Raw genomic sequence first — 14,111 nt, 5'->3', positions numbered from 1 at the left:
GATGCTGCCATTTAAACTTTTTTCTTTGCCTGTAAGGATGTGGATTAGGGTAGAGTGCACTCTTACTAATCATCCTAGTAATGTGCTATACACATACACAAAGTTCTCATTCCACAGGAAAACATCTATATGCTCTATATTCTGTCCCAAATTCAGCAGCTTACCTACTTAATCAGACATAAAATACAGGCAGTCCTTTCAAGTGGAACTGAAAGTCCAGCATAACTGTTATTCTGAATTTTCATTATCACAGCCTTTTTAATGAAAGGACACACTTATTTAGTTAAAGAAAATAAACTAAGACCATATAACCAAGTGGTCATAATGTCAATGTCTTCAAGTATTTCTATAAAGCCACCATTTATTTAAACAATCTCTACACTCCCAAAGATTTTGTTCCATTCTTTCAGTTCATATTATCAGTGGCATTTTATCTCCACTGAACCTTTTGCCTTCCCCAGTATCTTCTCCCCTGTGTCACCAGTTACTTCCTTCAAAATTTTGCAAGCTAATCATGGACTCTATACTTTGCCACATTTTGTGACCCCTTCTATCATCTCCTGAGCCTCTACTTAACCCACACATCACATAACTGTGGAAGTCAGGTTAGAAAGTCAATTACACATCCCAATCTTTATAATTCCTAAAAACACCTTTACATTGTGGTGGTCAAACTCTGCTCTGAGCCTGTCCCTCACAGAAACAAATGGGCACTCAGACACATTTCTGATGGGCCGGAGTGCTGAAATCCAAGTCAATTCCTCTGCCAAGCTGCTCTGGAAGTGATATCGAACTTAAAAGCTTTTGGCAGGAACACTGACACTCCTCTTTGGCACTAAACATCCACTTCAGCTTCTAAACACCACTAAACACTGAAACCTTCAATACTGGGTTTCCTCTTCTCCTGCAGGAGGTTCTGGGGCATTCCATGCTGCCTGTAACCTGCACATTGTATACTCTGGGGGAACTGTAGGCTCACTCCCTTGTTTTACAGGGAAGGCTGCAAATGGTGGGTATTTTTCTACCACATAATCATCAGTAAATAGAAGAGGAAACTCTTTAGGCACGACAGAACAAGATAAAAACAACAAATAAGAACAAGGCAATGCAGAGCACGCAGCACAGGTAAAACTGGCAGAGCATCAAGGTGTTGATGTGGAAGGCACTGCCACTGAAAGGTATGGCCCTAAGGCCATATGAAATAGTCATGAAAATACTTTCAAAGGAAGCTTTCTTCAGCCTTCTATGTATTTGTCTGTAATCAAAAAAAAAATATGATGTTTTGTTAATTTTTCAGGAAATTTTCAGCAGATTTTATTTGAAATTACTGCAGAAAAGAAGCTTGCCAGAGGGATTTATAAGGTTCTCCAACAGAATGCTCAAGGTCAGAAGGTAACTCTGGACTTTATCAGCTCAGCTTTTCCAGTATCTCTACACAAACTCTTCAAAATCAGCTGAGGCTCCTCAGGAGCTTATCCATTCGTAGTTCTTTTAAATAGCTGCTTTTTTTTTTTTGAAGAGGACAGAGACTCCAGTATGTCCCTGGGCAGCCTGCTCTAGGAATGGCCACCATGATCCATTCTGGCAAACCACAGTAATATTTCCCAGGTAGCTACTACGAATATCATATCCTCTTATGCAAGAGGTGCTGTGCATGTATTTAAATTAGCAGTACCAGTTGTAGAAATAAATAGAGATTTAATTTGGTAGAAGTTCTAAATTTTTCCTCAAATTTTCTGTTGTACACTTCTCTAGAGAACTGTGTAGATACTTTATTCAGTAAAAAAAAAAAGCTTATTTGAGTTTCCTTTAAAATATCTGTTATTTGGAAAAAGCTGAAATTCAGGATATGGAAACTGAATTATTTCAGTCTCTGCATTCTTAGTTTTCCTAAAATAATTGCTGGTTTTTTCTTGTTTGAGAGTCTGAATCATGCTAGTAAGACTAAACAACTGGCACTTGAAGATCACTGTACTCACTGATGTGGTAACCTGGCAAGTGATAATAAAATCAGCATGTTTTCTAAACCTCTTCCACAAAAGTTTTAACAGGCAAAATTGGGGCACCAAATGTAAGGAAGTAGAAAGGCTAAATTAAATTCCTCCAGGTTTTTCTAGTACTAAACTGGACTAAACACTCCAGATTGTGGCTAAAGAATGTGTACTTGGTGCCATGTACCACTCCAAGCTCCAAAAAAACACTTGGATTGCCGCATTACTGTGATACTTCATGTTAGCAATTGCTGTCCACACTTTTGGGGAATGCAATATGGGTCTAGCACTGATCAAACAACTTATTATTGCAGCAAAAGGTTTAATGTATGTAAAGAAAAGAAGGAAAAGCTACAGACAGCTTCCCTGTATAGATAATGTGCATCTAACTGATCAATGTCTTGGCAATAACAAAATGCATTCAGCATAAACATTCTTGGCAATGTTTATACAAATACAACGTAATACAAATATGTGTTATTAAGAAACAAAAGTCACTTACCTCATAGGTTCAGGTTTTTTACTTTGACAGTTTATTAGCAGTAAGTAGTCTTGAGGATCTTCTTGACCAGAGGAAGACTCCAGAGGGGGGATGTTAATAAGCCGATAAGGAGAAGGAAGGGAAGATTCTGCTTGCATGGAAGGTGGTGAAGTGTTGATGGGCAAGGGTAACTCAGCAGATGGTTGCAAAGAACTAACTGGTGGCTTCACAGCATCTGCAAACACAGAAGCAAAGAATTCTTTATATAGAAGACGTGAAGAAATAGTTTTTCCAAAATAAGAAAATTATTAACAGAGGATGCAAAAAATCTTGGGCTTTAGTTCAAATTTGTGAAATTGGACATATGAACATCTGGATGTTAACATTTGTCTCAGAGTATTTACATTTATATATCAATCTTAATATTTTCAAACTGCAAAGAATTTCTTAAATAAGTCTTGGAAACAGGGGTTCTGCCTTATTTAAGAACTTATTTAACCTCTTTTCTGGCCACAGAAAAAATTAAGATGCTGACTGCTCAAGTAATACAGCTAAAAACACAAATCTGTTTTAATCAAGAGCAGGCAAAAGCCCCTAAGTTATTACTTGAGCATGGCAACCTGAGTCAGCACTTGCAAGTATTCATTCCTTTTCAACCAAGGTCACTTCAGTGTTTGAGATTAGTCACCAGGCAAGACCTGGCCACTTTCAATATCTGAAAATCAACAGGAAAACTGCTGGGGTTGATCAGACCATAAATATCAACCTAAAACCATGGAAGTCTAGTCTGTAGGCCAACATTAAGTTAGGGTGAGCAGTACCCCGACAGCGTTGCCCCTGGGAAAGTGGCGTGTAAATAGTTTTAACTTTATAATGTGGTGGTTCTAGAAAATTCCCCAGCTCTTCCCTCTGATTGGTTGTTGTCTGTCGCATTGGTTTTCATATTCCTAAGCATTATTTTTTATTGGACCCTTACCCTCAGACTCCGCCTCCAACCTACCCCTTATATATTTTGTACCTATCTTGGCTCTGGCCTTTGGAGCTCATCCTACACTTGCTGTTCAGATTATCTCATTTGTTGTTTTACCCTTATTAAAGTATTTCTGTTTAGGGTTAGTGCATCACGCCTGTCCTTTTATTTTATCATCACTATTACTCTCTTACCCATGTGGTCCCAAGGTGGGAGCCAACCAAACCTCAGCCAGGCTCCTACAGCTGGTGCCTGAACAGGGACCCCTGCTATTCACAGGGCATGTCAGCAAGAGTCCTGAAGCCAACTAGGCCATTCCCTTCTCCCATGGATTTTAGATTTTTGTGCCAGGCCTGGCAGATTTGGCCAAAGAATTTGGTGGCTTAGACATCAAGAAGAAGGGTGGCCTGAAGCAACAGGGTAGGCACCCCAAGGTAGCCACACAGAATGTGGTAAGGAATCCTGCAACAAGAGCAGGTAGGAGAAGGGAGACATCTGCCCCATCACCCTACCCTAACTGGGGAGGCACATCCTACCCTATCCAAGCTGCACTTGTGTGATGGGTTCCCAGATGTCACACGTAGAAAAGGATGCTTACCACCAGTTTAAGTTGAAATTGGCATCCCAGGGAAAGAAATTCAAAAAGAAGGAGCTTAAAAATATTATCCAGTGGGCATTAAAAAATTTCCCTAATGATACTGCGCATAGGATATTTAAATTCAAATTTTGGGACTCAGAGGGAGTGAAACTCTATGATTCAGCCACAAAAATGGATCATTCTGCTCCACAATTATTTCTGTTATTTTTGACGGTTCTTGAGATCTTAAAAGCAGAGGAAAAATATTGTGAACTCAGCTCAAGCAATTCAAACCAACCTGACATTGCCTCCCCATCCTCTGACCTTGGGACTGGGACACGAGAGAAAAGCCTGCCAAGTGCATGGGAGCCTGTGCTACATGCAACTCCTGTCCTTTCATGCCCCTATCCTTCCAGCCCCTTGGACAACCCTCCTCCAATCCCTCCTCAAGGGAGCTGAAGATGGCAGAACTCCCATCTTAGACCCTCCTCCCTCAACCTTGCACCTCTGCGTTCTCCTCAACCTTCCTTCACTACCTTCTCTTCTAACACCAGAAATGTAACTGATCACTCCCTTGGGACAGCAACTAACACTTGCCATCCAACTGCCAATCACCGTCGGGACACCTCCCTCGGCCCTGCCCCTTCTGTTCTGGAGCATACCCGTTCCACCTCAAGCTGCACCCCTTCTGGAAAAACCAGAACTGTCCCTGTAGGCCACATCCCTCTGACGCAACCAGAACCCTGCCCACCTGGGTTCCAGAAGGGCCCTCCTCCAACATGGCAGCACTCAGGCAGCTGACACCAAGACCTACCCAAAGACCTACCACACAAACACCAGTCTAATAAAAAGGTTTTTGTTGTGTCGGGTGGTTTGTCCTCCTCCTCCTCTTCCTTTTCATCTGAAGAGGACATCAGCCTACTGGAGCCCAATAAAGACCCATGGGAGAAAATCCTGAGGACTCTGGTAAAGGAGGGGAATTGGGACTTGGCTTCAAAACTTAGTGCCGGTCCATTATGCAAGGTGGATGCCAATCTGCATTGGAAACCATTGGCTTATGGGGAAATTAAGGAGCTATGCAAAGCCTCACAGGAGTATGGGAATCACTATTCTTCACCAGTCTGGTATTAGCTACCTCCTCAGCTCATGTACTGACCCCGCAGGATATGCGTTACACACAATGCTATTGTCCCCAGCTGATTACCTATGGGAATTCGGTTGGCAGAGGCTACTAAATCAATAGTTGAGAGACTATGCAGGGGACCAAGCAAGGGCGGCACTAACTTTAGATCACCTAGCTGGAGAAGGGGCCCATACAGATCCAGACCAGCAGGCAGAAAACCTTCCTAGGCCCATTCTTAATGAGAATAAAGACGGAGCTAGGAAAGTGTTGCTACAAGTCCTTGATAGTAGTAAACCCTACTTTGCCAATATCCAACAAGGGCCTAACAAGCCCTATATGAAATTTCTTGACAGACTGAAACTGGCCTTAGACAAAAAAATTGTATTAGACCATGCAACAGAGGAATTGTTAAAGGGACTGGTGGTTAGTAATGCTAATTCAGAATGCAAAAAAGTGCTACGTGCACTCCCGACAGAGCTGGAGCCATCCATCGCCCAAATGATTGAGGCTTGCAACCTTTTAACAAACCCTGAACATACTGCAGTGCTGTAAGCAGAGGTCCTTGCTGAAGCCTTAACCACCTTTCAAGGAAATTCTAAAAAACAGCAGGACAAAAGGCAGAAATCATGTTTTAAATGTGGAAAGGATGGACACTTTTCAAAAAACTGTCCCCAGCAGAGACACAAGACATACCTGTGGATATAATGGGCACTTTCTTGGGCCTAACAGATTTTATTCAGAGCGGAAAAGGTGCTGTCAACTGTCAGGAAACTGGCAACACAGCAGGAGACAGTGGTGCAAGAACACAGGAAACCCTGTTGCCCATGCAAGAGAACACCAGAGGCCAGCAGGCCCACAATTACAATACATCCTTTCCGACCTCCCTACCCCAATGCCTCCAGGTACCTGACTGGAGTTGCCAACTGTTCAAACAGTGATCCTCACCGACCTCATGGCCCATACCATCTCCACAGGTCAATTAGGCCCTGAACAATGGTCACACGAGTTTTTAATTCTGGGACTGAATAGGTCTAGTGCGAAACTATTTTTTTTTTACCTTTGGTTTTGTCTGTATCTTCATCCCAAGAGTTGGCTGTGCTCGCCATGTGCCCCAATTCCCCATGCTTTATCCCAAAGGGCCTAGTTATTGCTCAGGCTTTTCTTTTACCAGAGCCAGACTATTTCACTCCAGACAAGTCACTCGTTATGAGAACAAGAAGGATCAGTAGAGGGTGACCACAGCTCACTTGTACTCTGAAGTATAACAGCAAAACCATCACCCTTACTGTCCTGATTGACACTGCAGCTGATGTCACAGTAATTTCAAAATCTTATTGGCCTTCGGAGTGGACCCTAGTATCTTCTCTTGACACTCTTCAGGGATTGGTGGCAATAGCAGTCTACACCTCATCAGTTTTGAAGGACCTGAAGGTTGCATTGCCTCCACAAAACCATCCACAGTGAAGGTTCCAATAGTCCTATGGGGGAAAGATATTTTGTCTCAGTAGAGAGTCAAGCTGAAAGAAAATTTTTAACTCGGGCTGCTGATGAGTGCTATACCTTAAAACTTCCCTGAAAATTACATAAACCCATTTGGGTAGATCAGTGGCCCCTACCTTCTGAAAAACTGGTCATGCTAGAACTGTTGGTAAAATAACAATTGGACAAGGGCCATATTGTCCCAACTACCAGCCCTTGGAATACCCCAATTTTTGTTATCAAGAAATGGCATAGTGACAGATGGCATCTCCTACAAGACCTTAAAAAATTATGATGTTATAGAACAAATGAACACCTTGCAACCTGGCCTTCCATCCCCTGCTATGATCCCAAGGGATTGGAAGTCACTTATTATTGATTTAAGACTTTTTTCAACATTCCTTTACATCTGGATGACGCCTCACGATTTGCCTTCTCAATACTATCTAACAATAGACAAATTCCACAAAGATGAAATTGGATGGTACTACCCCAGGGTATGCAGAACTCACCCACAATCTGCGAGTGGTATGTTGCCAAAATTCTCACCCCTGCACATTTTCAGTACCCTCAAGCCATCATCTATCACTACATGGATGAGACTCTTGTGGCAGCAAAAGATGATTTATCTCTAAAGGCCACTTCAGAAACAGTCCTCTCAGCTGCAGGATGCTGGATTCCTTGCTGCTGAGGAAAAGATACAGCAAATTTCCCTATGGAAGTATCTTGGATACCAAGTATCAGAATATCTCATTCAACCCACAAACACTAAACAACATGCAGAAGCTCTTGGGAACAATTAACTGGATTAAACCTTTATTAGGAATCACAAATGAAAATTTGGCCCCATTGTCCAATTTGCTAAAAGGAGATAAAACATTAAATTCACCCAGAAGTTTAACTAAAGAAGCCCAAGATGCTTTTGACAAAATGTCCCAAGCCATTCAATTGCGTCAGGCTCATCGGATTAACCCTGAATTACCTTTTTTATTCGCTATTTTGGGAGAAAAACCTATGGTTTAATTTTTCAGTGGGACTCAAAAACAGCTGACCCCTTGCTAATCTTAGAATGGATCTTTTTATCATGCCAATTGGGTAAAACAATAACTACTCCACCAGAGATAATAGCCCAGTTGATTATAAAAGCTAGATTGTGGATACTTTCCCTTTCACAAAGAGACTTTTCAGTTCTATATCTACCCATAACTTCCACTTACTTAGACTGGTTAATACCACAATGATTGTTTACAGTATGTATTACCAAATTTTACAGGTCAGATTTCAGTTCATTACCCCAAGCATAAGTTGTTCTTCTTTCAATTTAATTTTAAAATCCCTGAGAAATCATGTCCCCCTTGATGCTATTACTGTCTTTACAGATGGCTCTGGAAAAACACAGAAGTCTGTTATTACTTGCCAAGATCCTAACACAAAAGAATGGGAATCAGATATTGAAATAATAGAATGTTCGCCACAAATCATAGAGCTGGCTGCAGTTGTCCATGCTTTTTCTAAATTTACAATTCCTTTTAATTTGTTTACATATTCTTTTTACGTTGCAGGCATTGTAGAAAGAGCAGAAGGTTCTCCTAAAAACAGTACCTAATGAAAAGTTGTATGTTCTACTTAAGAGATGTATTTTTATTCTTTCAGACAGCAACCTTATTTTGTAGCACACATTTGGTCCCACACTTCATTACTAGGTTTTGTAGCAGAAGGCAACACCCATACAGACCTTCCAACTATGACAATACAAGCCACACTACCCAATTTTTTTTTTAACAAGACCATTTGAGTCATTCATTTTTTCACCACAATGCCCCTGTGCTTATGTGAATGCTTAATATTAATAAAAAACAAGCAAAAATGATCATCAGCTCCTGCCCACATTGCCAGAAATGTTCACTACCCTCCACTGGAGGCAGAGTAAATCCCTGAGGTTTAAACAGCTTAGAGCTATGGCAATCAGATGTAACACATTATCAATCTTCTGGGCAGTTTAAATATTTACCTGTGTCTATTGATACGTTCTCTGGAACTATCTTTGCTTTTGCTCATAATGGGGAGAAGGCCAGGGATGTAATAAAACATTTCTTGTAGGCATTTTCATCTTTAGGTGCACCCCAAGAAATTAAGATAGACAACAGACCAGCATACATATCACACAAAGTACAACAATTTTTTAACCTTTGGGGCATAACAGGTATTCCTCATTCCTCCAGGACAAATCAATTATTGAAAGGGCCCACAGGTCTCTTAAAGACTTTTTAGAAAAACAAAAAGAGGGAGCAGAGGTCATATCAACTGTAGAAAGACTTTGTAAAGCTGTATATGTCTTTAATTTTTTGAACAACTCACTCAATTCACTCATGGAGACCAGTCCACCAATTTTTAGACATTTTTTGAACACAACTCGAGCAAAATTAAAAGAAAGACCACCTGTTTAATAAAGGATCCTGAATCTAAACAAATTTCAGGACCCTTTCCATTCATCACCTGAAGAAGGGGGTTTGCTTGTGTTTCTACAGATAAAGGACCCAGGTGAATCCCCATTAAGAGCATCAAAGAGCATCTGCAGCCACTACAGGAACCCTCAATTGTACAAGAAACTCCAGCCTAGGGAAGACAGTCACACCAAGAGAAAACAAAGACTCACCATGATCTACTTAAAGGAAACCAGATAGGACCTTTCAAAATTCCCTGCTCACTCTTTGTAGTTTTCTTAGTCTCCTCCTTCAAGGTATTTGTTGGATCATTCCACATCTAATACAAAATGTTTGTGTAATGTTGGCAAATATAACAAAATAAGAAACAATGTACCTCTCTGTAGCCAGCCCTGATAACCCTTTTTCCACCTGCCTAGTTGGGTGAGCCGCAGATGTGTGGCCAATACCAGAGGATGCCATCTGTAACCTGCAAATAAATAGTCCTCAGAATACCAAGATCTACACCTTCATCCCAGAAACTCCCGTGTCCACCACTAGAACCACAAGAATTGGAACTGCTTGGTTCAGTAAAAATGGACTATTGTGTGAAATTCTATTATATGAAAGAAATTAAATTAACAAAGAAAAGAGACCTGTAAATCTAATAGGTGAAAAAATAGTCAGGTGGGATGTTTTCCCACACAATCAATTATACAAAAATCAAAGTTTATGATGTAATTACACCCTACCCATACTTTCCTGGTCCAGTAGTCACCCTATCCAATTACCACCTGGCATATTTTTAATCTGCGGGGATAGAGCCTGTGCAGCAATTCTATTGCACATCAAAGGGGGGCCATGCATCTTAGGAATGCTTACAATGCTAATCAACATCACCATGGTACATAAGAAACAATTAGCAAGGATAAAGAGATTTATTCTTCAATTCTAGCAGGATTGTAATGATAAAAATACCTACTGGACAAAGACAACAAATATCATGATGTCTGTGCTACTACCATGGGTAGCTGCAGCCAAGGCATTAAAACAATTAGATGGCATTGGGTGCTGGCTAAGTAAACAAACTAATACAACTTCAGTCACCCTTAGTGAATTACTCACTGATGTAGACAGTGTAAGGCATGCAACCCTACAGAATAAGGCTGACAGACTTCTTGTTGCTGGCACAGGGACACAATTGTGAGGAGTTTGAGGGCTTATGCCGCATGAATTTTTCCAACCATAGCGAATCCATCCACTGCAGCATAAGCATGTTGAAGGAGGGGATAAGGAAACTACAAGTTGAGCAAGAAGGAAACTGGATCAGCAAATTGCTCAAGAAGTGGGACTTTTCAAATTATGCTTTGTCTGTTACAAAACCAGGATTATTAGTTTTGTTAATGATAGTTATAATGTTAAATTTGCTGCCATGTTTACTTAAGTGCATGTTAGAAAATTTTAAGAATTCTGTGTACATATCTCATTTAAAGAAACAAAAAGGGGGAGATGTTGCTGGGGTTGATCAGACCATAAATATCAACCTAAAACCATGGAAGTCTGGTCTGTAGGCCAACATTAAGTTAGGGTGAGCAGTACCCCGACAGCGTTGCCCCTGGGAAAGTGGCGTGTAAATAGTTTTAACTTTATAATGTGGTGGTTCTAGAAAGTTCCCCAGCTCTTCCCTCTGATTGGTTGTTGTCTGTTGCATTGGTTTTCATATCCCTAAGCATTGTTTTTTATTGGACCCTTACCCTCAGACTCTGCCTCTGAACTACCCCTTATATATTTTGTACCTATCTTGGCTCTGGCCTTTGGAGCTCATCCTACACTTGCTGTTCAGATTATCTCATTTGTTGTTTTACCCTTATTAAAGTATTTCTGTTTAGGGTTAGTGCATCACGCCTGTCCTTTTATTTTTTATTTTATTTTATTTTGTTTTATGTCACCATTACTCTCTACTGACGTGGCCCCAAGGTGGGAGCCAACAGAATCTCAGCCAGGATCCTACAGAAAATTGCTGCTTTTGTAATAGGAGATCCCTTACAACTACAAAAATAATGCAAAGGTACAATAGGTAACATGTTCCACTAGGCCCTCTGATCACATACCCTAATTTTTATTTTTGTGCAATAAATTCAGCAGTTGTGGTTGGGTTTGGTTTTGGTCTCCTTTTCTTGTTTTGTTTTGGCTTAGTTTGGATTTCTTCTGGGGTGGGGGGAGAGAAGGTGTTGCACTGTGGTTTGTTTTTGTTTTTTTTTTAAATAACCTTATCTTTATAATTATCCTCTTTGTATCCATGTATATTCTAAAGTAACTTCTTTTTTCCTTCCAAATACATGTATCCAGACTTAAATTATCTGGGAGACTAGAAAATATTGACACCATCAAACATTAAGCCATCCTTTGGCTTTTTCATTGTTTTAATGACACATTGACTAAGAACAACATCATTATGCAAACTATTTCCCAATTATCATGGCTCCCTTGCAACTCTTTGTACTTTCCAATTTGCATATCCCAAGAATGGACACTGATTATTAGCACTGTTTAAATGAACATACTATTATCCAATGCTCCTGCTCTTGTCAGGCTTACAGGCCAGCTATGCACTACAAAGTAGCTTCATTCAACTTCTGCTTCCCAGCACTACCCTGGGAAAAACCAGATGAGCAGCCCAGAACACAGCCCTCCTGCTTCCAGTCCTGTGTACACCAGGTACAAGTGATTTAGACATGGAAATAGAAACAGCAGCACTTGCTTTGAACTCCCATGGCACCTAAATAGGCTAAGAAATTAAATCTCACCACACCCATGTGGGTGGAAGAAGTCTAGGTGCATAAAAACTCCTCAACTCAACCTCACTGAAAAGATAGGATAGCCTAAAAAAGTTATTATGAAGCGTTGTGGCTGACTTGACTTATTCATTAAACAAGCTAGCAGAAGAAAAACCAGACTGTATTGAGGGATCACACACATAAAAATAAACTGATGTACCCAGATCAGATAAATAATAGTATAGAGATGTTTATAATTCATAAAATCTTTATACATTAAATTTCTTGAAACACATATTCCTGGAAATTCCTTACCACATCCTATAGCTTAGAAAAATGGGGAAAAAAGATAAAATTCATTACATTAATTGTTCCCTGAAAACTGTTACTTAAAATAGTTTACTTAAATACCCTTGCCTTTCCTACGCACTTCCTATTTATTTGTATTTTAGAGTCACTTCTTTTTTTCTTTCAAATACAACAGTACTTGGATGCAAAAGCTACTAAAAAAGTAGCTTATTTTCTACATGCTGAAATACAAAACATTAACAATTTTCTATCATTTAGGAAATTTGAGAGCTTGAAGGATCCTCTTTAAGGCACCTACTAATGTTTCTTGATTCCCCTAATGCAGGGATTCAACAGCAGGAACAGAAAAGTGCCTGAATGGACCTACCAGGAATGTACTTCTTGTTCCTGGAAAAGTGGCAGAAGCAGAAGGGACAAACAGCTCTCTGCTCTGTCCCCTGCAGAAATGAGGAATACAAGTAAATTTATGCCCCAGTAAGAGTGGGGAAGAAAAGTTTCCTGCCAAATACATCATTCTTTGACCATATTTAGAGATGACATCCTCAAGAGCTTCCCTGTGCAACAGGCCCCACCCCATTCCTGGGTCCTGGCTATGTACAACCTTCATGTCATTGGAACTACTTGGTGCCAAGTTCACACAAGGGGGAAAAAAGAAATCAAACAGGATATCCCTGGGGCTTCCAGGGAAGATGGGAGTGTCAGTGACCTCATGCAGTCAGGAGAGCCCAACAGCTACACAGTAAGATGCCTATGTGACCTGACACAAAGACTACTGCACTAGGATTCCCAGGAAGAGTAGCAAGACTCAAGGGTAACTTTCCAGGGAAAAATAAAATCAAGAATTTTGAAAGAGGACCAATGTATCCACAAAGCCTGATGTACTGCTCCAGTTTCTGAGGCACCCCAAGACAGAGGCTGCTTCTACAGCCTTAGCTGACCAGCCTCTGACACACTGTTCTCTGAAATTCTCCTGTTTCTTTGAGTACCTTTCTTTACTACCATACTGTGGCAGTGGGGTCCACACATGACATGACATGAAAACCCACTTCCTTTAAACCTCCTGCCTGATAGCTTCACTAGATATATTTCAGCTCCCATCTTCAAAGAAACTGTCAACAATTGCCTTCTACTCATAATTCCCATTCCCAACTTTACACAACTTTGTTGTAATTTTTACTGAATTGGTGCTGCTTAATTTTTCCTCGTGCAGAAGGCATTTCATTGCACATCTGTTTTCCCTTTACCTTTAGCTTTCCTAGCTCTGCTACTTTTTCTTTCCTGAGAAGGAAAACTAACTATTGCACACAAAAAAAGGACAAAAAAAAAAGTCTGGGACACACTGATTTACAAAGACATAACAATGATTCATTCTGTTCCTTTCCTAACCTTTCCCTTTCAATTGTTACTGAATATCCAAGGTGATGCTGTCCAGCTGTCAGGAAGCTTTATGATCTGTTTTCTGAGCTAGGATTTGGAGCCCATTAATGCCAATGGATCATTAGGGACACTTTCCTTCTGATAAGTTGCCTCATTTATTTTGACACAGATAACACTGGATAAAATTCCTGATCCTCCTACAGATCTTGTGAGGTTTGTTTGAGATTGGTGTTTTTGTGGTTTGGTTGAGATTTTTGGTTTTTTGGGGGTTTTTTTCAGCATATGGAGCATTAACTATTAAAATACCAATTTTCTGATCTGAAATCCATCTTCATACAGGCATTTTGTATGTGTTAAATAGCATGGGGTAATGCCAGATTTAACAGTCTACTGCACTTGGCCTAAAGCACTTCAGATTTGCTTTATGCATTGATGCCATTTCAAATTTGACTATGAGGGAAGCAGTAATGTTAAAACTTTCATCACTGAGCAAATGAAGGCTGTTTGCTTATCTGCACCCTCTCAAATATTCTCTTCAGCCACGTACTCCTGAAGCTCCTATGAAGGAAATGAAGGAAAGTTTCTCTCTCAGCAGTCCATTATG

At 40.4% G+C, this 14,111-nt stretch overlaps 1 protein-coding gene across 11 annotated transcripts in view; it reads right to left on the bottom strand.

Moving 5' to 3' along the window:
- GAB1 (GRB2 associated binding protein 1) overlaps positions 1-14,111 on the bottom strand; it is a 111,381-nt gene that overhangs the window by 31,736 nt on the left and 65,534 nt on the right. For 10 of the 11 annotated variants that reach the window (XM_015624480.2, XM_015624484.3, XM_015624476.3 and 7 more), the window contains exon 3: positions 2,494-2,707. In XM_015624480.2, the coding sequence (XP_015479966.1) occupies positions 2,494-2,707 (214 nt within the window). Of the gene's footprint in view, positions 1-2,493; positions 2,708-6,199; positions 6,621-14,111 lie in introns of all 11 variants that reach the window. The other variant, XM_015624483.3, reaches the window with a different exon arrangement.

Source organism: Parus major, chromosome 4 (assembly GCF_001522545.3).
Source record: "Parus major isolate Abel chromosome 4, Parus_major1.1, whole genome shotgun sequence".
In the NCBI taxonomy this organism is placed as follows: Eukaryota; Metazoa; Chordata; class Aves; order Passeriformes; family Paridae; genus Parus; species Parus major.
Note: the sequence above shows the minus strand (reverse complement) of the source record. Positions and strands in the feature narration are given on the sequence as shown.